Genomic DNA, 22,669 nt, shown 5'->3' on the forward strand with positions numbered 1-22,669 from the left:
GAGATGATGTTACTTGATGTGTGAAGCTGCTGCTGGTGTTTGGATTTCAAGCACTGTTGCTGGCTTCATATTGATTTCAATAATGAAACCTTGTAATGCCATGCTTTCCAGGAAACAGAGTGAAAGCACATTGATCTGCCCAGACCGGCTTGTGCATATTTAAGCTAAAGGTTCCTGCATGTGTACCATTTATCTGTCCTAAAACACTGAACAGTTCCATTGATATCTGCCTTGGGTTTCATTGTGGTTCCCATAAAGGTACGTTAAGTTATAGGAGTTGACAAAATAGACTCTTGCTATTGTGCCTCAGTATTAAAAATAACTCTCTCTATGACAGCTTATTTATCCGCTCACGTTGAAACCGAGGAGTTATAGCAGACAGTCTATGCGTGTGTGTGCGTGTGTGTGTGTGTATGTGTGTGTGTGTGTGTGTGTGTGTTGCAACAGGCATCAGATGCTGATTGGTTTTTTTTTTTTTTTGTTTTTGAGAGCTGTGCTGTGTTTTTTTTTTTCTGTTCTCCAGAGCACCATCAACCCAGTGGATGGGATCTACCAGCCCCCCCTGGACACTCCTGTAGTCAACAGCACCATGCCAACGCAGACCACACTACCTACAGGTATGCTGCTACTCTGTCCTTACCTCGTCTAAAATTGAAAATAAATTTGATTGGTTGAAAAATCTCAATCTCGACAATGTTATTGTTATTCTGTCATGTGCACAAAGATGAGAACAACTTCCCCTTAAATGTTCTCTAGAAAATGTTGACTCCTTAAAATGCCGCAGCACTCCATGATACAGTTGATCACGTTGAATTAGACATTTAAATCATCACTTTTTAAATCTTTGCAAAATGATTTGCAGATTTACTTATTTCAAGTTTTCAGATGATACCTTGATTATTATTACTGTAGTTTGAATAAATGTACTGAAAGACAGTGGGGGTGTACCATTTGTATTTCATGTTTTTTGTTTTTATGCTTAATACTTTTCTGAAAGGAATAGATGATATTTTCCTATTAGTTGCTTTGATTTTTTTCATCTGTATAATTTTATTTTAAGCCACATTAGATGATTAATAATTTGCCAAATGCACATGCACTGTGTGACTAAGCCCTGATGCTTTTGGGTGTATTTTGGTCAGGTGACTGTGACTAGACTGTTTAAAAATACTGCAAAAATGAGCACCACAAAGTAGGCCATTCTATTTTCAGTCTCTATAAATGGTCTGTGTAATCCCCCTCACAGATGAAGCCTCATTCAGCTCATTTTCTCAGGCCCAGCCTGCCAGCATGTGGGGAGAGGTGTCTATTTTATCCTCCTTCATCAAGCTTGACTGCAAATTTATATGCCTTCTTTGTTTCAATAAAGACGCTTCTCAGGTGTGTAAATCAGACCAACGACCTTCCACATTACCTGTTGGTCCTGTCGTCACAGTTATGGGCAGTCTGCAGACCCCTACTCCCAACAGTACAGGTGAACTAATTTATTTATCAAACTCTTTTTTCTTTGCCTGTTTTTAAACGACTGTAGAATTTTTATAAAAATGAAAATTGTTCACTTATTGTAAGGTTGTTTTTTTTTTTAATTAGAAGTTTTTTTCTCTTTTTTGCAATAAAGACAAAAATATACCTGCAACCAAACAACACTAAAATAACAGCTTTACTCATGAAGTACTAGCATGCATATTTCTGAACAGTTATATATCCGCATATCTTAAAGAGAATATACAAAAATAAGATTTTCTCAATATAAATGATTTTGCTGTCCTTGTTATTGCATTTACACCGACATGATGCATTACTCGTTCTCCAGGAAATGACAGTATGCACACTTTGCAGTGATAACACGATGCAGTCAGATAATTGACTTCACAAGCAATGTTTAGCTGATGCAGTGGGAGTTTGACCGCAGAAAAGCATACAGTTGATATAATAATTAATGCTGCTCTTCTGTGTCAGTCTGTAAGCATAATGTAAATTAAAAAGCAGAGTGCAGAGAGCAAAAGTAGAGGAAAGCAGAGGTTGTGGCCTGTTTGTCTTCCGTGCTGATGCAGTAGTATTAAAATGCTGCGCTTTGCACTAAGGAGGCTGTCCGCATGGTTGAGAGTACTGTCAATATCCACTTCAGAGAAAGCCTTCAGTGTGTTAGAGACAGCTTAATGTCGCTGTGCACATTTTGCAGTAGCGCTCTCACCGAACAGAACAGTCTGGATTTGGTCATCATGTCGTATTTTACGGGGTTGCCAACAGGAGAGCCCTGCAGTTACAGGCAATGTTTGACATCTTTCTTCGTTGTTTTTGTCTGTTAGGGAGTGGCCCATCAGGCCCCAGCAGCGGCGTCGCCTCCCCAGCTCTAATCCCCCTCCCCTCGCACTCAGTGCCAGACTTCTCCTACTCCTCCAGTGAGGACGAGTTCTATGACGCTGATGAATTTTACCAGAGCAGCACTTCCCCCAAGCACTGCATAGAGTAAGTAAAATATCACTACACCTCTTCTGCAGCCTACAGCCATTCACAGCTCACAGGAAATCAAGAGGACACTTTTGTAATTTGAGATGACACCTTCAAGCACTGAAAAACAGACGCACAGAGATTGAGGGACGAGGTCATAACAACGATGCAAACTGAATGTTTGTCAACATACTTTATATTAATACCCCTTCATTTAATTCAGACACATTAAATAGGATGTTTTCCAGTATTGAAACAAGGGGAAAGCATGTGTAATGAAGTCAGACTGGCTGAAAATACAAATCAACAGCAACCACAGCAGCCCGTGGAGGAATCCCAAATAGCCGACTAAAGAGCCACTGAACGCGACTGTGATTCACTGAGAGAAACCTCACTGTATGCAAAACAACCAAAAATAATGGAGAACCTTACCGGTAAAAACACTACAAAAAGAAGTTGGTGCAATGTCAAGCTGTGGCCTGAAATGTGAACAACAATCAGGGAGGAGAGCAGATCCTGAAGTGTGACCTCAGACAACGAACGCCTTTGTGGAGAGACTGCTGAAAGAAAACCTCCAAATCTCCAACGGCCACACAGCTTTGTGCAAGCAGTGAATTATGGATCCCTTGTGAATGAATGAAGAGACAGAAAAGTTACATCTTGGAGCGATCCAAAATCAGCGTGGACCACAGTCATGCTACTCTGTCCAAATTAATACACACAGGCATGCAGATTTTCAAAACGAAGTAACGTCAAGTTCCAAGTTTATATAGTCTCAGCACACGGTCTTCCCCAAGAACACGACCTGGTCTTAAAACTCTGGAGGAGTCAGTCAGTGCCACCAGAACTTTCAATGAAGAAGAGGAAGTGGTATGCTTTAAAATACGTATTCCAATCTATATAGATGCAACATACATTAAAAAAATAATATTTTTTTCCATTTAGTGAAGAAAAAAGATTTTAGTCATGAATAAAAATTAACAAAATGTCTTGTATACTGCAGTTTATTCACAAAAAAATGACACCTTACATGGTTTTCAATCCCTACTGCATAAATAGATTAAAGAAGAAATACCCTTTCAGGTAGTTCCAGCTATACTACCAATTCATTCAGATGAGGAAGTTGGAGAAGCTGACCAAATACTCAACAATATAATCTGAACCCTACAAAATGTTGACGCTTCCTCTCCAGTCAGTCCCTTCAGATCAATATCTAGAATATACAAAAACTTTCCTTCACAGGGCGCCGTCACATTAGGAATGTGAAAGGGAAGTGGGTATAACCGTCAATGAAGGCAGGCAGGGGAGATTTGAAGCTTCCAGTAGTCCTGATTTAACTCCATGGATTGGAGTGACAACTGTTGTGAAAATACGTCAAGATCCTATTGTAAGAAAAACAGAAGCATGATGTGATGGAAATCAATGTGGATCATTAGAGGCAAGCTATTTTCACATCTTCTGGCACTTCACCTGAATGGGGTTTTTGCTGGAAAGACGTCATAATGTTCTGTGCTTCACACACTGAATGCAGCGACTGTGTTTTGGCCAGACTTTTACACTGAAACACAAGAGTGATGATATCAAGGAAGCGCTTAGAAGCAGTTTAAGACGGCTTCATCTACAGCAGAAAATGGTTTAGTCCTAGATTATTTCAAAATGGAATGTGTGACTTTTTCCTGTAGGGTTAGAAAACAGACATTTTTGTTCAGCGGGTCAACTATAACAATGCTGTTTCAAGTTAATTAAAATTAGGTGGCATTAGTGGCTGGATTCAGGCGGGGCTCAAAAGAAAATGAGAATTTCTGTCTCCTCTTCAACAGCTTATCTGTACTGCTTCCTGCCTAATTTCCAACCCCACTATTTCCTCCTTTTGCCTGCAGTTCCTCAGGGCCTTCAGCTGCCTCGCCCCTTGCAAATCAAGAAACAGCGTTGAAACGGCCCGACACCACCGAGTCCCTCAGCTCATCCATGTCTAACGGAACTACAGATGCAGGTAAAAACAAAAACATGTGAGATATATATACATCCATATACATATATATACATATATATATATATATATATATATATATATATATATATATATATATATATATATATGGAAGAGATTATATAAGACACACAAATTTATGGAATATATAATGACAGAAGGCAGTAGTGGCCTAGAGGTTAGAGAAGCAGTTTCTGGATCGGCTCACAGATTTGAATGTCAAGCTCATGTGTCATCGCTGTGGGTCCCTGTGCACAGTGGTCTGAGCACGACCCTTGACCCGCTTCATCTCTCGGCAGTGCCGTAATGTGGCTGCACCTCTTCATTCTGTAAATAGGACTGGTCCGTTTTATGATCAGTTTAGTGAGTTATACTCCACTTATTCAGTGACGTTTCACTGTGTGTTTTGGAAGCCATGGCACATCTGGTCCTTTTCTTATCTTCAGATCCATTTGACAGCCATGATGACCGTGACGATGACGGCGAGGGCGAGTCAGTGGAAGAGCACAAAAGCGTCATCATGCATCTTCTCTCTCAAGTTCGTTTGGGTATGGACCTCACAAAGGTAAGGACCAAAGTCTCTGTAGTTCTGTTATTAAGTTTCAATGTTTTCAACTCTTTATTCTTTAGAGAGAGAAAAGGTGTAGCTTTATTCTTCATTTTGAAGCCAGTAACTATTGAGTGAGACAATGGCCATGGTTGCATGTTTTTAGGTTCGGAATTAAGTATTCAATTAACTTGGACAGAAGGTTTGCGTTTTTATGCTTCATCCATTCACTCTTTTCATTATATCCATGTCTTCTAAGACTTCCATTAAATAATTATCCCTGCTTGAGTCCAATGCTTGCTTTGGGCAGCCATCCTGGAACATGAGCTTCATGATAACAGGACGAGGGAATGTGCATGCGCAGAACAACTGCAATTACTTTAAAATGAAATGAAGTTGTACGTGATCGAGAAATTATTTAGTTCTGCTTTAAAATCTGAGTAAACCAGCCACTTACTACGGATTTAATTTTGATTCTCTCATGTAAATGTAGCCGTTGATGTTTCAGCCACTTTGAGCCACATTTGTTTACACTTATGTCAGTAAGCTTTTTTGTCTTCACGACTCTTATACCTGTCTTTCATCAATGTGTTCTGCAGGTGGTTCTGCCTACATTTATTCTTGAGAGGAGATCCTTGTTAGAAATGTATGCAGACTTTTTTGCACATCCAGACTTGTTTGTGAGGTTTGTATCATTTCCTCAGTCTCTGTTTACAGTGTGTTAGAGCTGTCGTCATTCTGTTTATCTGTGGTTCAGCATTGCAATCCATCATTAAGATCCTCATTTGATTCCTCCAGTATTGCTGAGCAGCCAGAGCCCAAAGAGCGCATGGTTCAGGTGGTGAAGTGGTACCTGTCAGCTTTCCATGCAGGAAGGAAAGGCTCAGTGGCCAAGAAGCCATACAACCCAATCCTGGGTGAAGTCTTCTACTGCCACTGGGACCTTCCCGTCGAGACGGAGGAGCTGTCTCCACCCATGGTGAGATCATGTGCCGTCATGTGCCTTTGCAGACATGGTCATCGGTCCAGCCCAGTGTCTGTGTCTGTTTTTAATCACTTTTTATCTGGTCACACTAGTCACTCCCTACAGATTTATCAGGCCTTAGAATAAAAATGCATGCAACCATAATGTGGAAATCAGTATTGTTTGGTCATTCTTTCTTCTGTTCATTATTTTTACTTTGTGGTGTCTGCTAGGAGACTGTATCAGATGGCCCAGTTCCCTGGTCGTCACCCAACAGTGTGTGTTTTGTGGCAGAGCAGGTCTCTCACCACCCACCCAGTGAGTATTGGTCCATCTTCTTATGTGTAACTACACAGCACTAATGAAACATTAAAATACAAAAAAAAAAAAAAAAAAAAAAAAAAAATCACCCAACTGTGACGTCTATAATATTTGATTTAAAAAAAGGTCACTACCCATGTGTTTTTAGAGTAATTGCTTTAATAGTAAGTCACCCTCAAAATGTAAGGGTGAAACAGCTTGATAACTTTGCTTTACCGCTGTTGATGTGTTTCCACTTTTTACTAATCTTTTCTTTTTCCTGTAGTTTCTGCATTCTACGCAGAGTGTTTAAGTAAGAAGATCCAGTTTAATGCTCACATCTGGACCAAGTCTAAGTTTCTAGGCATGTCCATAGGTGTCCACAACATTGGGCAAGGTACATGTCGTACTTTTTTCTCATATTCTGAAATACACTGTTTTATGCCCTGTATCAGTATTCTTTCAAAACTGAGAAATCGTTTCTCCCTAAATCGTTTTTCCTCTTCTTCATCCAGGCTGTGTGTCATGTTTGGAGCATGATGAGCATTATATTCTTACATTTCCAAATGGATACGGAAGGTATGTATGGCTCACCACTGGATTATTCTGTGGTTTTCAGTCACCTCATTTTTTCACTCCATATGTTTTGATTTTATTACACAAAGACAGAAATATTTCAAGCCTTTCTTGTTCTTTACAGTTGTTTCATAAATCATGAAAATCTAAAGTACTCAACTCAAAATGAGAATGCTTTTCATAAGATCAGATATTTTCATTTTTATTTTAACAAGACGCCATGTTGAAATATTTCCCTTTAAATGTTGCTGGTGCAGAAATAACTGGTAAAACTATAAACTTTTATTGTTATTCTAGTTACCCGAGCACCAAAGCTGTCCAAAGAGGTGTCTCTGTTCTCTGAGTGTTCCTCAGTCTTCACTGACCAAACGGGAGCTGGAGATTCTGTCCTCACATCTGGAGCAGGGTTTGATGTTGGTCCTGCTGTTGGTTCTGTCCAGGTCTATTCTGACTGTGCCGTGGGTGGAGCTGGGTGGAGAGTGCAACATCTCCTGCTCAAAGTCTGGCTACAGTGCAAACATCGTGTTTCATACCAAGCCTTTCTATGGAGGAAAGAAGCACAGGATCACTGCTGAGATTTTGTAAGAGGAATATTTAAATATAGTCTTGCTGGTCGTTTATAAACCCTGACAACACCAAGTGACAATATCCTAAATTTTTGTGTGTCTCTTGCAGTGCACCAAATGACAAGAAGTCTTTCTGCTCCATCGAAGGAGAATGGAACGGAGTGATGTACGCCAAATGGACAACTGGAGTGAGTCCCTTTCTTAAATAAAACAGCTACCAATTGTTAGTGTAACTAGTCCAAATGAAGATCTGATTGACTGGTGGTGATTTTTTTTTCTTGTGAATTGCTTTAACTTTGGAGTGTGTTTGTTTTTTAGGAGAACACAGTGTTCATAGACACTAAGAGGATGGGCATCATCAAGAAGAAAGTGAGGAAGCTGGAAGATCAGCTGGAGTACGAGTCCCGAAGGTCTGAAATTTGAAGTTCACTTTCAACCAATGCATGTTCATAACATGCAGTGGAATCATTCATAAACGAAAATGCTTTGAATATAGTAACACACGCTTGTTTCCATCAGACTGTGGAGAGATGTGACGGTAAACCTGAAGCTAAAAGACATCGATGCAGCAACGGAAGCCAAACACCGGTTGGAGGAGAAACAGAGAGCTGAAGCCAGAGAGCGAAAGGAGAACGAGCAGCAGTGGGAGACCAGGGTGAGGCTTTCTGTCTTTGTTATTTAGCTTCCACTGCATGAAAATGCACCTTTGTGTTCTTAAAATACGGAGATGTGAAGACAGATCTTCCTCCCTAAAAATCTAAAACATCTTATGCACGTGGACCTAAATTTCAGCCTCAACAGAAAAATGCGGGCATAAAGTTGGAAGTGTCAGACTGTGACAGCACACCTTCATGCATTTGTTGCTGAAATTGAACGTTTGAATGTCTTTCTGGTTATCATGCAGAATGAGTGCTGATGAAGATGCTCTCAGTGCCAAAGTGTCATGTTTGCTTTTACTTGTGTTTTTTTCAGCTATTCCATGAAGATGGAGAGTGTTGGGTCTACGACGAACCGCTATTAAAGAGATTTGCCTCTCAGAGGCAGTGAGAAGACGCCGCCACACTCTAATAAACACACATACATATGCATAAAGAAATGCACACCGATCAGAGTCTTCATAAGAACTCTTTTGCAAAACCACTTCTTATCCAAGCCTTGATATGACTGATGATTGAAGATGTACACTGCTTAGCATTTGACTGTAAAACAATATGGAAATGAATGAAAAGCCTCTAAGATGTAATATGAATATTAGTAAAGCTCCTCCCCTTATTTGGGCAATCTTACTTCCACCACCATCGAGACCCACCACCTGCCAACATGAGACTCGGCAGCACAGGGTGGAGTCAGGAGAGCCGACGCAACTCGTCTCTCGACTCCTTCCATTAGCTTAACCACCACACCATCCAGCAGCTCCCTGGGCAGCACTGAGCAGTACTCGTTTCCCCACACACATGCTTTTATTGGGAGGGGGAGGCAAGAGGTCTGTGGTTGATGTTCAGTTCAAGTCAAGCTTGAAGAGTAAAACTGTGCTCTACATCTCAGGGAATCTGGTGACTGAGGAAAGAAAGCTGCTGCCCCCTCCCAGAGTCTGACAGCCTTATAACGGTGGACCGGATGAATCTTTAAGGGGCGGGAGAGAAGTTCTCTGCTTGCCTGCGACTAGTTGTAACTGTTGTTTATATATAGATATACATATAATGGATATATATTCTTTTTTTATTTTATTTTCAATGCTCTTTTTGTTTATTTTTCTTTCTGGCAATAGTGTAAAATATTTGAGGATATGAATTTGATGGCTTTATTTACATCTTTAGGAATCATTCCATGTTAGTCGTTCAGTGTTTTCCTCCCATTTCTGAGTTAAATTTTCCACACTTTAGATAATTCACATTGTTCTGTGTCTCCAGTGTTAATTCAGAGGCTAAGTCCTTGGTAAGCCATAGCATCTAAACTCACACTGATTGAAAGAGTTGTGATTGATTTATAAATATATGCAATACAGATAAATTTAATTTACATTGCTGGTCAAAGGAAAAATTTTAGTGTCCAATATGCCAAAAAATGTTAAGAGAAAAAGGTTAAAGGGACTTTCATTAGGACAGACAATAGTTCGCTGAGAAGTCTCCGTTTTAGCTGAAGGCATTTATGAACAAATGATTGTTTACATGTTGTTTTTTTGTGTTTCCTGGCGGTTGGTCATTGTGAATTGGGAATCTCCTATTTGTTTTGCAAATCACTCCATACTTGTTTCCTCTCTGGCATTGGCCAGTCACCTTGGTCTTCAGTCTAAAGGGTGAAGAGACTGAAAGTGAGGAATCAAGAGGAGATCTTGGAAGCACTGCTGCAGTTTCACAGTGCTGCATCAAGCCCGACTGTTCAGTCCTCGTGTGATTTTTTTTTTCTTCTGTTTTTTTATGTTTTCCTAAATTCTGAACAACATAGAGGGTGATATTTATCCTGCTGTACACCTTTGCTTCATTAAATTCACTTTCTCATTTACAGCTATATAAAGTGGGCCTAAATACAATATTTGAATGAAACAAACAAATAAAATATTTTCACCTGAAAATGCTGTAGCAAGTCAATGCAGACCCTCTTGTTGTCTTTGTGTGGATAACATTCAACAGTTGTTTCATGATGTCTCTCAAGCCAGATTGAATAAATAAGGTTGAAGGACATAAGCTTTTTTGCTGGTGCTTGATTCAAATACGGTGAAAGATAAATGTCCCCTCATGTGGAATTTGTTCTGATGAAAACAAAGTAATGCATTTGATAATTATCCAGCTGAATTAAGGGGTTTACCAAATCTCAAGCAATTATTTTATCTTTACTTCCTTCATGTTTTTGTCTTCGGAAATTCTGTTGAATAGAGGCCTTGCCATTATTTTCTGTATCACTCAGTATTGCCTGTTATAGGAAGCAATCCCAACAAATGTATTTTTTATTTCCTTCTCATCATAACTGGTGATTGTATCCGATTCTCCTGTTTATTGATGCATAATATTAAATCTCCATGAGTTGATTCCTGTGAGATTTTGTCTTGGCTTCTGCAGAAAAGCGTCTTGAGTCACACTGCTCAAAACATCTTCAGATGATTTTATTGTCTTCATAGTACTTCTTCAATTTAGCTATCTGACCTTACTTTGTAAGGCAGTGTTTTCCGATCCTGGTCCTAAGGAACCCCCTGTCCGACATGTTTCAGATGTTTCCCTCTTCCAACACATTCTGCAGAGCTCGATGAGGAACAGGTCATTGGAATCAGGTGTGTTGGAAGAAGGAAACATCTAAAACATTTTGGATGGGGACTTGAGGACTTCAATTGGGAATAACTGTAATAAGGGAACCAGAAAGGAGTTGATCTGCAAGAGAGTCCCGGCAATGCTAATGACTTGGGCTCCTGTTAAACCTGTGTCCTGTTGACTGTAGGGGTCTGGAGGCAACAACAGTGAGTCGATGGGTGAAGCCAAGAGACTGGTTCCTGAACTGGTCACCAGTGCATCAAAGGGCAAACACAGAAACAATCCCATGCACATCTGCACATTTTAGCGGCACCACTTCACCAAAAGATGCATGTCTGTGTTCTGTGAGATCATTGTATGCAATTTTCACATGGAACTTCAAACATGGAACTGAACCAGGGATTTTCTTGCTGTGAGGCAACATTATACCATATCAGTCTAATAAAGTGTACAGAATAACATATTTTCATTTTTATTTAATTTTGGATTTCAAAGTGACCTCCTCTGTGGTTTGCGGTGTTCCCAGTCAGTATACAGGAATTTGATTAAAAGTGTATTATCCCACAGCCTTACTGTTTTTATGGACTGGTATTTGTGAAAATACTGAATTCATAATAATCTGTGTCATTTGCAAAAGTCTGTCAATATGCAGAGCTTAATCCATGTTCTACTTGGCATCAAATAACCTGTGTGGGTATCCAGAGACTGAAAAAAATACATCCTGACATACTACAACACCATATCCTGTGAATTTAATAGTAATTTGCCTACCATGTTTGGCGAAACATTAACAAATCTGCAGGTAAAATGAAACTTGCTCACTGAATATACATCTGCAGCAAAGTGACTTAGTATCATAGATTCAACCAAAACTTTTAGACTGCAATGTGGAACTAAGTTATTGAATATAGGAAATGGAAAAACTACGAAACCCTGAACTCAATCCAGCATAGAGCACCGTTCACAGGCCCGAAAATGATTTTACTGTTAAAATAAGATGGGGCTGGTTCAGGTGATTAATTCAATACGACTCCTTGTTCTTCAAAGAAAATGAGACTGCCCCATTATCACATCCACCCTATAAGCTACAGCTTCATCCAGGTCAGGGGGGCTCAGTCCCAGCTGATGGGGAGAAGTCAGGGTCTACCCTGGACCGGACCATCACAGGACAGCTGCAGACACTCACCAGACACTCACAATTTCACCAGTTATCTTATAATTCACATTTGTGCACTGTGGGACGGAACCAGAGTACCCACAAGTCAAGTCCAGTCCAGACAAAAAGAATTGGGAAATTTATAATAAGTACAAAGCTACACTTCCCACTGCGGTGCAGTAATTACAAAGAAAACAGCAAATGATCGTAACGAACGAAATATTTTATACCCACGCTGGTTTTCTACACCACGTTGTGTATGATTTGCTGGTTTTCACGGTGCAATTGAGTTGGTACATTCCTGTAATAAGTGTCAGTTGGTACATTCCTCCGGATTTGTCACGAGGAGGCGAGCTGTCTCCGCCTGTATTTCCCAGCAGCCTTTGCGAGCCCTCTTATATAAAGTCCGGGCTCCCTCTGGCTCTCTCTTGGTCCTCTGTAGTCTGAAAGGTAAAGGAGTTTCAATGATTATCTGCGCTTTATTTGTTTCTGACCAGCTTTAAATTCTACCTGAATGTTTTCAGAGTATGTTTCGGTCAACGCTCACTCTGCCGCAGCGCTGTCTTCATGCTCGGGTGTAGCAGTAGCGGAACATGTGAGCAGGCCTCAGCCAAGTAGCTGTAGCTCAGCATGGCGCGCTCACACACTCCGAGGCTCTTAGTTCGTTTTAGTTTGTTTTATCTTTAACGTTAAAGCCTAGTCGCGTCGTCTGCTGGCTGTATGATGAAATGAATGTTGGTAGGGACATCTGAGTCGATGTGAAGAAACGCCAACTATTCTGACTCCATGTGACGATGGCTGTAGCTGCAGGCCGCAGAAACCAGCGGCTCCCGGCGCTGCTGCTCATCGAGGATTCTTCTTCCGGTTGCATCCTTTTAACCATGATGCTGTTTCTTTAGGTACATCATGAGATTGCTGGTGTTGGACGCCTTACCTTTCCCAACCGGTGAGTTTGGTTTTTCGCGTCTTGACTGCAGTAAGCTGAGGAAGTCGCTGATGAACAGAGTTTAAGAGTAGTGGACAGAAGCGATTTCTGAGCTTTGAAACTACTGAGGCTTCATAGCTTACAAGTTTTTAACAACACAGCCTGTACAGTGCTGATGAAACTGTCTTTTCAGGTTTGGGGATGGTGAAGGAGACTACAGCAGGCCTCAAGGTGAGCTACTTTCACATTTCTCATTACATAGTGATGTTTGATAATGTTGTCATAAGGAGTTTCCTGTAGGTCCAGTATGTTCCAACTTCAAAAGGCATGACTGATGTGTTTTGTTTTTTTTTTTTGTTACTGAAACATTATTGCAAATTCAGCTTCAGAATTGAAATGACCATGTTTTATATGGGTGTGGTTCAATTGGACTGTGGCAAATTCCACCATGGGAATGATTGGTGCATGCAGGAAAAGGCAGCTTCTTTCCTGAAACTTCTTCCGTATAAAGCCTGAGGGGCACATTGGTGTCTTTACTCCTGTTCACATGCCCTGTGATGACATTTATTTGCTACTCTTGACGAGCTGGATGACGATACAGACAACCACCATGTCAACTATCTGAGGCATGTGCAGCTTAGTGCATGTGAGCTGGTGAAGGAAGTATTGGTTTCTCATTTAAGTCTTTCTACTTGCAGATACGCTTCCACTTGCTGGTCACTCCATGGACACAGAAAAACAGGTAATGTGCCTAAATAGTTGGCGCTATCATTTTGTTCCAGCTGTCTATGATGACTTTTGTTTTCAAAACAATGGGAATCTCTCTGAAAAAGAGTGAAGACAACTTTTTTCTGATGCAGTACAACAAGAGTGACTTCCTGTAAATTTCATTTTGTGCTCTTTGAAGAAATGTTATTTTTTCCACTTGCAGGTGGTCCTGATGAAGTGAGAGCTGTTGGTTGAAATGCTGGATCGGCCTTAATAGGTAAATTCATACCGAGTTTCACAGTTAACATAAGGGACTGGTCTGTTGTAGTGATGACTGCATAGTTCAGCAGATAACCATGACGAAGAAAATGTCTTTCGCTCCTATCTGATGCATCAGCTTCATATGTGGCTTCTGCTGCACGTGACTTCAGTTGGGTGTTAATTTTTTTGGCCTCTATGGTTACAGATGCTGCTGCTGCAGTTGGGTGACCTTCGTGTAAAGGTGAGGTTGCCGCTCTGAAATAAGCACTTTGTGAAGTTGAATGCAATGATGACTGCATAGTTCAGCAGATAAACATGAAGAAGAAAGTGTCTTTCGCTCCTATCTGATGCATCAGCTTCACTTCCTCATTGTGTGTCCCTCCTTTGTGAAGTAGGTGTTAATTGGGCCTGTCGTTACAGATGCTGCTGCACTTCCCAGCTAATCGGAGGGATGGGCTGCTGGAATTTCCATGTTTGATGGTAAATAAAGCGCATTGATGTTGCTTCTGTAATTTTACTGATGTGATGAATTTGAATCAGGTCACTGATCCAGTTGAGGAAATTACTTCATTCTGATCTGTACATTTTTAAATGTGGGCCTGTGTCACACACTTGCACAGTTTCATTCAAGCCTTTGCTCTTTGTAGACTTGGTGAGATTGGGACAGCTCCAGAATCTTCACACACGGTGAGTTAAATGCATTACAAAGTACAGCAGGTCCAGGTAGACGGGTTGGTTCAGCTTGGGTCTCATTCCTCTTAAAAGGTCACTGAACCAAAGGCTGCCTCACCTGGGCCTACTTAGCTTGGAGTGTAACTCTCGCTGATGTGCTCAGTGATACATTTTATTGCATGATTGTGCACATTTTGATCATGGATTTATTCCTGCAGGTTGGCATCTCATGGTGAAGAGGTCGAGATGAAGACCTGGTAAAGCTTCAGTTTGGGTCTGGTGAGTATCTGACAAAGTTTTTCTCTGGGCTGAAAGTCGACCTCTCAATCTGTGATGAAATGATTCTGCCAAATGATGTGTGTTGATTATAACCCATACCGTTCCATTTTATTCTGAGTTTTGTTTGGTCGGCCATTTAGTTGGTCTTTTCTCACTTATTTGAAATGTTTTCAGATTAGTAATTGCTTTTCTCTTTCCACAGATGTCTTTCCCGTGCTGTGCTCTCTGTGTCTACAGCTCTTGTGCTGGCACTGGTGTCCTGGAAGTTGTGACTGAAAATAAAGATGAAGTGAATAAGTCCTTGTCTCTGACGTTTGTCTTGTCAAAAGCAACTTTATCGTTCAGCCAAGATGATTGGTTTTCACTGCAGAAGTGACTGCAGGCATTAAACTACAAACCCACCTTAAATGATGCAAACCATGGGCTTGTCTCTCTGTGGGACCCCTAGTGGATAGAATTTGAAGTATGAATTTACTTCTGTTTTGCATTTCACATTTTAGATCACATACAGCAAATCACTGTTTTCTACAATTTAAAAAGCAATCTGAAATTTCAACACTAAAAAATATTAAATTTGCACACTAACAGCATTTGCATTTATATAAGGCAACGGATGAACCAAAATAGAATAGTGAATATCAAATACATTGTCATTTAGCATTATGTCACTAATTGAGAAATGCACTTGCTTTGAAAATTGCTGGAACCTTTAAAAGGGTTCAAGTATAATCCACTATACTGACTGTATTGAATCATGGTCAAAACATCTGTACATACATGCTTTGAGCAAGATGTGCATTGTATCTGCCCCTGATTGAGCAAATATAGTGAAGAGATGGATCAGCTCTGTTCCATCACTACTTCATAAGATGTGTTCAGCTGTGAAGGCGTTCTTGCATTTCGTGATAAACTGTCGACAGAATTATTCCTTCTACAGCATTCTAAATGAATAAACAGGCATATTGTACAGTAGGACACATTTTCATTTAATCCATGTAAATTTCTCTTGAGGATTAATGAAGTTTTCTCCGTTTCACTGGATTTCCTATATATTTGTACTTTATATGATGAAAAAATACACGTTTTCCTCTCATGACAAGTGGTTGTCAAACTTCTCAGTGTGTAATCTCGTGAGAAAATGAGAATCTTGTCAAGTACCATTATAGCTGACCTGGACATACAGAAAAAGAGGCTTACTCCAATACCAATGGACTTACTAAATACTTATTTTAAACATAAATGTCATGTTTTATATCCTTTCATTCTATGTTTGTACTATTGTCATACACTGTTACAGTTTTTCAAATACATGTGTAATGGCTTTGAGTCAAAGACATCGATAATTTAGTAAGACTAATAAATTAAAATGTTTTAGAAAAAATAAGTTCATTGGAAGGAGTAAGTTAATTTCATGGTGAAAGCTGTTAAAAAGTTGTGGTTTAAAAGTTAATCACAGTGAGATAGCTTCACACAAGATGTTTACACGTGATTGTTTTTGTTTACGACAGAGTGGGTATTCACCTCACTTATGGACGATCTTTCACGTTTCATTCAGGCAGGCTATCAAACTAAACATCTATTTCAAAAAACATGTAATTTACACCGACTAACTGATGTGAGGCTTATTAGGTTGCATTTGGTCCACTGAATTTATTACTCACTGACACTAAGCATGGCGCCAGTATCGACTGAATAAGTTGAATTTCGCAGCAGTGGTGCCACCAGCGTGCTCAGGTTAGACATTGACATTTGCTCTGTGGAGCTACAACTCTAAAGTTTTGCTGCAAGTCTCTCAGTGCCCCTCCTTACCACTAACACCAGCACTGCATCGTGTCATGTCTAGTTTAGAAGCCTTGAGCAAGAAGATGCTCCACATACAAAACCTCATAAGTACTACAATGAACACTACCATGCATTTTACCTGAGTCAAATGTGACACGAACACTTAATTTAGCAGAATATTATGGTTCCAGGACTGAATATGGTAGAAGGAAGCCAGTGAGTAAGAGTTTTTTTTTTTTTTTTTGCTCCAAATTTCATATCTGTTTTTGTTTAATGACAAAAATAAAAAATGGACAGAGGTGATAGTATTTGGTCCCAGTGACTCCTGTGAACCTCCACCTGCTGACTTGGGCCCTTTGGCTCCATATGTGAAAGTTACCGTTTTAAACCTGGGTTTTAAAAAGGACAGTGTTTTTAAATTCAATCCACAAATAAATGCAGTGGTTAAGTCCAGCTTCTTTGGCTAAGGTGAAGCCTATTCTTGCATGTGAGCACTCTGGGACAGTAATCCATGCCTTTGTTACATCTTGGCCAGATTACTGTCATACACTTTATTTTGGAATCAGCCAGTCGTCCCTCGCACGTCTCCAGTTGGTCCAAAATGCTGCAGCTCGGCTACTAACTGGAGCACATAAGAGGGAACACATCACTCCCATCCTGGCCTCCCTCCACTGGCTGCTCATGCAATTTACACTTCATTTTAAGATTGTTTTATTTGTTTTTAAATCTCTGAATGGTCTCAATCTGGCCTAACCTCTCTGAGGTGCTTCACCTCTACACTCCTGCTCGATGCCTCAGGTCAGCTGATCAGTTGCTCCTGGAGGTACTGAAGTCCAAGCCGAAGCTCAGGAGGGACAAAGCTTTTTCCTGGTGTGGAATGAGCTGCCACTGCCCACTGTCCATTTTTAAAAGAGATCTTAAAACAGTTCAATAACTTGGCTTTTAACACAGACTGAGATTCCGTTCTTGTTTTTACAGCTTTATTAATGTATTTTACTGTTTTCCTTGTTCTTCTTGTATTTTATCTTGCACTTTATTTTTTATGACTATGTACAGCACTGTGTGCCAACAGCAATTGTTTTGAAAGTTTTTTTTTAAATAAAGTTGAGTTAAGTTCGACGTAGTCAAACTTTTATGATTTCACACCAAAATGTTTCAAAAATTACAAGTCGTGATTTTTTTTTTATGAAGCGTAGTTTTTCTGTAAAGTACTCAATAACGGCCTTCTTGAAAAATGGCTGCCAACTTGAAGCTTTAGGTGTCAAATGGGTATTAACAAAAGAGTGATACCCCGAGGAGTATGTGTGCCAATTTTGGTGCTTGTTTCCAGAAATGAACGATTCTCCTGAAATTTATAGTTCTGCTCTTCTACTACACCTGTTATGCTGATGATACTCAGCTCTACATCGCTGTGTCTCCTGATGACTCAGAGCCAATAGTAACCCTTTTATATTGTATCTCACTCATCAAGTCATGGAGGGCAGTGAATTTCCTACAGCTCAACCAAGACAAAACTGAGGATTTAGTTATTGGTCCCAAATACCAGAGAGAGAATCTTTCAGACAAACTATAAGATTTTAAACCAGCACTATCTGTAAAGAACTTGGGTGTGATTTTTTTTTTTTTTTACTTTGAGCTGACTTTTATCCCATGTATTAAAAAATAACAAAGATTGGTTTTTATTGTTTTAGGAACATAGCCAGAGTCTGCCCATTTCTCGCTCAGGCCAGCACAGAGGTGCTTATGCATGCTTTTACCTCTTGTCGGTTAGATTACTGTATTACTGTAAAGCCCTACTGTCTGGTCTTCCCTAAAACAGTATTTCAAATCTCTTTTTTAAAATTCAGCCTCATGCGTGCTAAAACCCATGCATATTCCCACGTGTTGAGGTAGAGGGAATCTCAAATTGAATCAGGTCAGCTGGACATGGTCACATGGTGCATGGTTTTTCTCATAGAGGAGAAATATAACCTTGTTTTAATAACCTTCACTGTGGTCAGTGGAGTCAGACTGAGACTGATAAAGTGAAGTATATGGCACATTATGCTTGTGTAAGTATCCTACCATCAGCACAACAATAGTCGTCATTGTACACTTTGTAACAGTTTGTCGGGTTGCACACCCCAGGTGCATTTGATCTTAAGGAAGTATGGTTTCAAATCTTAGTTGTGGTTGTTCCCGGAAAAAAAAACCCTAATTACTTCATCCACATTGAGAGTCAGGTAACATTGTAAACAACATTAGTACAACTTATAAAGGTTCAACCAATGTAGATACCTGCGTGTCTCCCAAAATGCCCTCAATCTAAACTTGATTTTGAAAAGAAAGAAAAACCTGAAAATGTAAAAATCCTGACCTCAATCCAGTATAGAGCATCTTTCAAAGGCCTCAAAAAGAAACTCCTGCTAAACTGAGGCAGTTTTTATTGCACCTTTTCTATAATAGTCTTTGTTCATCAAAGAAAATGAGACCATCCCATAATCTCATCCATCCCATAATGCTTCATCCACAGAAGTCAGGAGTTCACCCTGGACCAGTTGCTGTTCCATCACAGGACAGCTGCAGACACTCACCAGTTCATTTTCACCTGTGATTTATGTTTGTGCGCTGTGGGACGGAACCAAAGTCACCGAAACTGAACGCGACGACCTGCTTTAACCCGCGCTGGTCTCCACCACGCTGCGTCTGCCGTGGGCAAGTTGTGTGTTTTACTGGTTTTCACCATGCTGTTTGGTACATTGGTAAGTTGGTACATTCCTGTATTAAGTGTCAGTTGGTACATTCCTCCGGATTTGTCACGAGGAGGCGAGCTGTCTCCGCCTGTTTTTCCCAGCAGCCTTTGCGAGCCCTCTTATATAAAGTCCGGGCTCCCTCTGACTCTCTCTTGGTCCTCTGTAGTCTGAAAGGTAAAGGAGTTTCAATGATTATCTGCGCTTTATTTGTTTCTGGCCAGCTTTAAATTCTACCTGAATGTTTTCAGAGTATGTTTCGGTCAACGCTCACTCTGCCGCAGCGCTGTCTTCATGCTCGGGTGTAGCAGTAGCGGAACATGTGAGCAGGCCTCAGCCAAGTAGCTGTAGCTCAGCATGGCGCGCTCACACACTCCGAGGCTCTTAGTTCATTTTAGTTTGTTTTATCTTTAACGTTAAAGCAAAGTCGCGTCGTCTGCTGGCTGTATGATGAAATGAATGTTGGTAGGGACATCTGAGTCGATGTGAAGAAACGCCAACTATTCTGACTCCATGTGACGATGGCTGTAGCTGCAGGCCGCGGAAACCAGCGGCTCCCGGCGCTGCTGCTCATCGAGGATTCTTCTTCCGGTTGCATCCTTTTAACCATGATGCTGTTTCTTTAGGTACATCATGAGATTGCTGGTGTTGGACGCCTTACCTTTCCCAACCGGTGAGTTTGGTTTTTCGCGTCTTGACTGCAGTAAGCTGAGGAAGTCGCTGATGAACAGAGTTTAAGAGTAGTGGACAGAAGCGATTTCTGAGCTTTGAAACTACTGAGGCTTCATAGCTTACAAGTTTTTACCAACACAGCCTGTACAGTGCTGATGAAACTGTCTTTTCAGGTTTGGGGATGGTGAAGGAGACTACAGCAGGCCTCAAGGTGAGCTACTTTCACATTTCTCATTACATAGTGATGTTTGATAATGTTGTCATAAGGAGTTTCCTGTAGGTCCAGTATGTTCCAACTTCAAAAGGCATGATTGATGTCTTTTTTTTGTTTGTTTGTTACTGAAATATTATTGCAAATTCAGCTTCAGAATTGAAATGACCATGTTTTATATGGGTGTGGTTCAATTGGACTGTGGCAAATTCCACCATGGGAATGATTGGTGCATGCAGGAAAAGGCAGCTTCTTTCCTGAAACTGCTTCTGTATAAAGCCTGAGGGGCACATTGGTGTCTTCACTCCTGTTCACATGCCCTGTGATGACATTTATTTGCTACTCTTGACGAGCTGGATGACGATACAGACAACCACCATGTCAACTATCTGAGGCATGTGCAGCTTAGTGCATGTGAGCTGGTGAAGGAAGTATTGGTTTCTCATTTAAGTCTTTCTACTTGCAGATACGCTTCCACTTGCTGGTCACTCCATGGACACAGAAAAACAGGTAATGTGCCTAAATAGTTGGCGCTATCATTTTGTTCCAGCTGTCTATGATGACTTTTGTTTTCAAAACAATGGGAATCTCTCTGAAAAAGAGTGAAGACAACTTTTTTCTGATGCAGTACAACAAGAGTGACTTCCTGTAAATTTCATTTTGTGCTCTTTGAAGAAATGTTATTTTTTCCACTTGCAGGTGGTCCTGATGAAGTGAGAGCTGTTGGTTGAAATGCTGGATCGGCCTTAATAGGTAAATTCATACCGAGTTTCACAGTTAACATAAGGGACTGGTCTGTTGTAGTGATGACTGCATAGTTCAGCAGATAACCATGACGAAGAAAATGTCTTTCGCTCCTATCTGATGCATCAGCTTCATATGTTGATTCTGCTGCACGTGACTTCAGTTGGGTGTTAATTTTTTTGGCCTCTATGGTTACAGATGCTGCTGCTGCAGTCGGTGACCTTCGTGTAAAGGTGAGGTTGCCGCTCTGAAATATGCACTTTGTGAAGTTGAATGCAATGATGACTGCATAGTTCAGCAGATAAACATGAAGAAGAAAATGTCTTTCGCTCCTATCTGATGCATCAGCTTCACTTCCTCATTGTGTGTCCCTCCTTTGTGAAGTAGGTGTTAATTGAGCCTGTCGTTACAGATGCTGCTGCACTTCCCAGCTAATCGGAGGGATGGGCTGCTGGAATTTCCATGTTTGATGGTAAATAAAGCGCATTGTTATTGCTTCTGTAATTTTACCGATGTGATGAATTTGAATCAGGTCGCTGATCCAATTGAGGAAATTACTTCATTCTGATCTGTACATTTTTAAATGTGGGCCTGTGTCACACACTTGCACAGTTTCATTCAAGCCTTTGCTCTTTGTAGACTTGGTGAGATTGGGACAGCTCCAGAATCTTCACACACGGTGAGTTAAATGCATTACAAAGTACAGCAGGTCCAGGTAGACGGGTTGGTTCAGCTTGGGTCTCATTCCTCTTTAAAGGTCACTGGACCAAAGGCTGCCTCACCTGGGCCTACTTAGCTTGGAGTGTAACTCTCGCTGATGTGCTCAGTGATACATTTTATTGCATGATTGTGCGCATTTTGATCATGGATTTATTCCTGCAGGTTGGCATCTCATGGTGAAGAGGTCGAGATGAAGACCTGGTAAAGCTTCAGTTTGGGTCTGGTGAGTATCTGACAAAGTTTTTCTCTGGGCTGAAAGTCGACCTCTCAATCTGTGATGAAATGATTCTGCCAAATGATGTGTGTTGATTATAACCCATACCGTTCCATTTTATTCTGAGTTTTGTTTGGTCGGCCATTTAGTTGGTCTTTTCTCACTTATTTGAAATGTTTTCAGATTAGTAATGGGTCTTCTCTTTCCACAGATGTCTTTCCCGTGCTGTGCTCTCTGCGTCTACAGCTCTTGTGCTGGCACTGGTGTCCTGGAAGTTGTGACTGAAAATAAAGATGAAGTGAATAAGTTCTTGTCTGTGACATTTGTCTTGTCAAAAGCAACTTTAGCGTTCAGCCAAGACGATTGTGGTTTTCACTACGGAAGTGACTGCAGGCATTAAACTACGAACCCACCTTAATCTGTGTACTGCTCACACGTTTCTGTGGAATAGAAGTATTGAATGATGCAAATATGGGCTTGTCTCTCTGTGGGACCTCTAGTGGGTAGAATTTGAAGTGCTTATAATACTGACTTCTATTCTGGTTTTCCTCCAAACCAAGCAAGAAATATTCAATTAAAGTCACTGTTGGTTGCTGCAATTAAATATATATATATATATATATATATATATATATATATCAAATTGGAACACGATGTTTATCACTAGCTGTATTTGGTCTCATATTGGAGAACTGATGCAACAGAATAGCACATTTCACATACATTGTCATTTAGCGTGTCACTAAACAAATGCATTTAGTTAAAAAAAGAAGTAAAACATTGATATGCTGCTGTAAATGTAAGTTATTTTTAAGATGGAACTTTAAAACTAAAGTTAATCCGCTATAATTGGTGCACTGAATCATGGACACAGCCTCTGTATTCACATGCTTGAGCTGGGCATGCATTGTCTGCCCCTACTAGAACAAATGGTGAAGAGATGGGTCGGCTCTTTGCCAT

At 40.5% G+C, this 22,669-nt stretch overlaps 1 protein-coding gene, 2 long non-coding RNA genes and 14 other non-coding genes across 21 annotated transcripts in view; all 17 read left to right on the forward strand.

Moving 5' to 3' along the window:
* osbpl9 (oxysterol binding protein-like 9) overlaps positions 1-10,040 on the forward strand; it is a 40,322-nt gene extending 30,282 nt beyond the window's left edge. For all 5 annotated transcript variants that reach the window (XM_030084098.1, XM_030084099.1, XM_030084101.1 and 2 more), the window contains 15 exons: positions 524-617; positions 1,370-1,474; positions 2,310-2,469; positions 4,332-4,444; positions 4,888-5,006; positions 5,588-5,673; positions 5,787-5,967; positions 6,186-6,270; positions 6,539-6,649; positions 6,768-6,831; positions 7,269-7,409; positions 7,504-7,582; positions 7,713-7,804; positions 7,914-8,049; positions 8,367-10,040. In XM_030084098.1, the coding sequence (XP_029939958.1) occupies positions 524-617; positions 1,370-1,474; positions 2,310-2,469; positions 4,332-4,444; positions 4,888-5,006; positions 5,588-5,673; positions 5,787-5,967; positions 6,186-6,270; positions 6,539-6,649; positions 6,768-6,831; positions 7,269-7,409; positions 7,504-7,582; positions 7,713-7,804; positions 7,914-8,049; positions 8,367-8,441 (1,641 nt within the window). In that variant the 3' untranslated portion in view covers positions 8,442-10,040. The remainder of the gene's footprint in view (positions 1-523; positions 618-1,369; positions 1,475-2,309; positions 2,470-4,331; positions 4,445-4,887; positions 5,007-5,587; positions 5,674-5,786; positions 5,968-6,185; positions 6,271-6,538; positions 6,650-6,767; positions 6,832-7,268; positions 7,410-7,503; positions 7,583-7,712; positions 7,805-7,913; positions 8,050-8,366) is intronic.
* Positions 10,041-12,170: 2,130 nt separating this feature from the next.
* LOC115381812 (uncharacterized) lies at positions 12,171-14,938 on the forward strand. The gene is made up of 10 exons (XR_003930457.1): positions 12,171-12,242; positions 12,692-12,738; positions 12,911-12,948; positions 13,416-13,459; positions 13,649-13,702; positions 13,892-13,927; positions 14,107-14,166; positions 14,334-14,373; positions 14,577-14,637; positions 14,840-14,938. It is a non-coding gene; the product is annotated as an uncharacterized LOC115381812 (long non-coding RNA).
* On the forward strand, positions 12,500-12,582 carry LOC115382378 (small nucleolar RNA SNORD74). The gene has a single exon (XR_003930545.1). It is a non-coding gene; the product is annotated as a small nucleolar RNA SNORD74 (small nucleolar RNA).
* On the forward strand, positions 12,781-12,849 carry LOC115382384 (small nucleolar RNA SNORD75). The gene has a single exon (XR_003930551.1). It is a non-coding gene; the product is annotated as a small nucleolar RNA SNORD75 (small nucleolar RNA).
* LOC115382368 (small nucleolar RNA SNORD24) lies at positions 13,266-13,346 on the forward strand. Its single transcript, XR_003930536.1, has one exon. It is a non-coding gene; the product is annotated as a small nucleolar RNA SNORD24 (small nucleolar RNA).
* On the forward strand, positions 13,498-13,579 carry LOC115382371 (small nucleolar RNA SNORD79). The gene has a single exon (XR_003930539.1). It is a non-coding gene; the product is annotated as a small nucleolar RNA SNORD79 (small nucleolar RNA).
* Positions 13,745-13,822, forward strand: LOC115382382 (small nucleolar RNA snR60/Z15/Z230/Z193/J17). Its single transcript, XR_003930549.1, has one exon. It is a non-coding gene; the product is annotated as a small nucleolar RNA snR60/Z15/Z230/Z193/J17 (small nucleolar RNA).
* Positions 13,965-14,042, forward strand: LOC115382381 (small nucleolar RNA snR60/Z15/Z230/Z193/J17). The gene has a single exon (XR_003930548.1). It is a non-coding gene; the product is annotated as a small nucleolar RNA snR60/Z15/Z230/Z193/J17 (small nucleolar RNA).
* On the forward strand, positions 14,684-14,758 carry LOC115382375 (small nucleolar RNA SNORD47). The gene has a single exon (XR_003930543.1). It is a non-coding gene; the product is annotated as a small nucleolar RNA SNORD47 (small nucleolar RNA).
* Positions 14,939-19,262: 4,324 nt separating the features above from the next.
* LOC115381189 (uncharacterized) lies at positions 19,263-22,017 on the forward strand. Its single transcript, XR_003930404.1, has 10 exons — positions 19,263-19,325; positions 19,775-19,821; positions 19,994-20,031; positions 20,498-20,541; positions 20,731-20,784; positions 20,974-21,008; positions 21,188-21,247; positions 21,415-21,454; positions 21,658-21,718; positions 21,921-22,017. It is a non-coding gene; the product is annotated as an uncharacterized LOC115381189 (long non-coding RNA).
* On the forward strand, positions 19,583-19,665 carry LOC115382379 (small nucleolar RNA SNORD74). Its single transcript, XR_003930546.1, has one exon. It is a non-coding gene; the product is annotated as a small nucleolar RNA SNORD74 (small nucleolar RNA).
* Positions 19,864-19,932, forward strand: LOC115382385 (small nucleolar RNA SNORD75). The gene has a single exon (XR_003930552.1). It is a non-coding gene; the product is annotated as a small nucleolar RNA SNORD75 (small nucleolar RNA).
* LOC115382369 (small nucleolar RNA SNORD24) lies at positions 20,348-20,428 on the forward strand. The gene has a single exon (XR_003930537.1). It is a non-coding gene; the product is annotated as a small nucleolar RNA SNORD24 (small nucleolar RNA).
* Positions 20,580-20,661, forward strand: LOC115382372 (small nucleolar RNA SNORD79). Its single transcript, XR_003930540.1, has one exon. It is a non-coding gene; the product is annotated as a small nucleolar RNA SNORD79 (small nucleolar RNA).
* Positions 20,827-20,904, forward strand: LOC115382383 (small nucleolar RNA snR60/Z15/Z230/Z193/J17). Its single transcript, XR_003930550.1, has one exon. It is a non-coding gene; the product is annotated as a small nucleolar RNA snR60/Z15/Z230/Z193/J17 (small nucleolar RNA).
* LOC115382380 (small nucleolar RNA snR60/Z15/Z230/Z193/J17) lies at positions 21,046-21,123 on the forward strand. The gene has a single exon (XR_003930547.1). It is a non-coding gene; the product is annotated as a small nucleolar RNA snR60/Z15/Z230/Z193/J17 (small nucleolar RNA).
* LOC115382376 (small nucleolar RNA SNORD47) lies at positions 21,765-21,839 on the forward strand. The gene has a single exon (XR_003930544.1). It is a non-coding gene; the product is annotated as a small nucleolar RNA SNORD47 (small nucleolar RNA).
* Positions 22,018-22,669: the final 652 nt, after the last annotated feature.

Source organism: Salarias fasciatus, chromosome 23, assembly GCF_902148845.1.
Source record: "Salarias fasciatus chromosome 23, fSalaFa1.1, whole genome shotgun sequence".
In the NCBI taxonomy this organism is placed as follows: Eukaryota; Metazoa; Chordata; class Actinopteri; order Blenniiformes; family Blenniidae; genus Salarias; species Salarias fasciatus.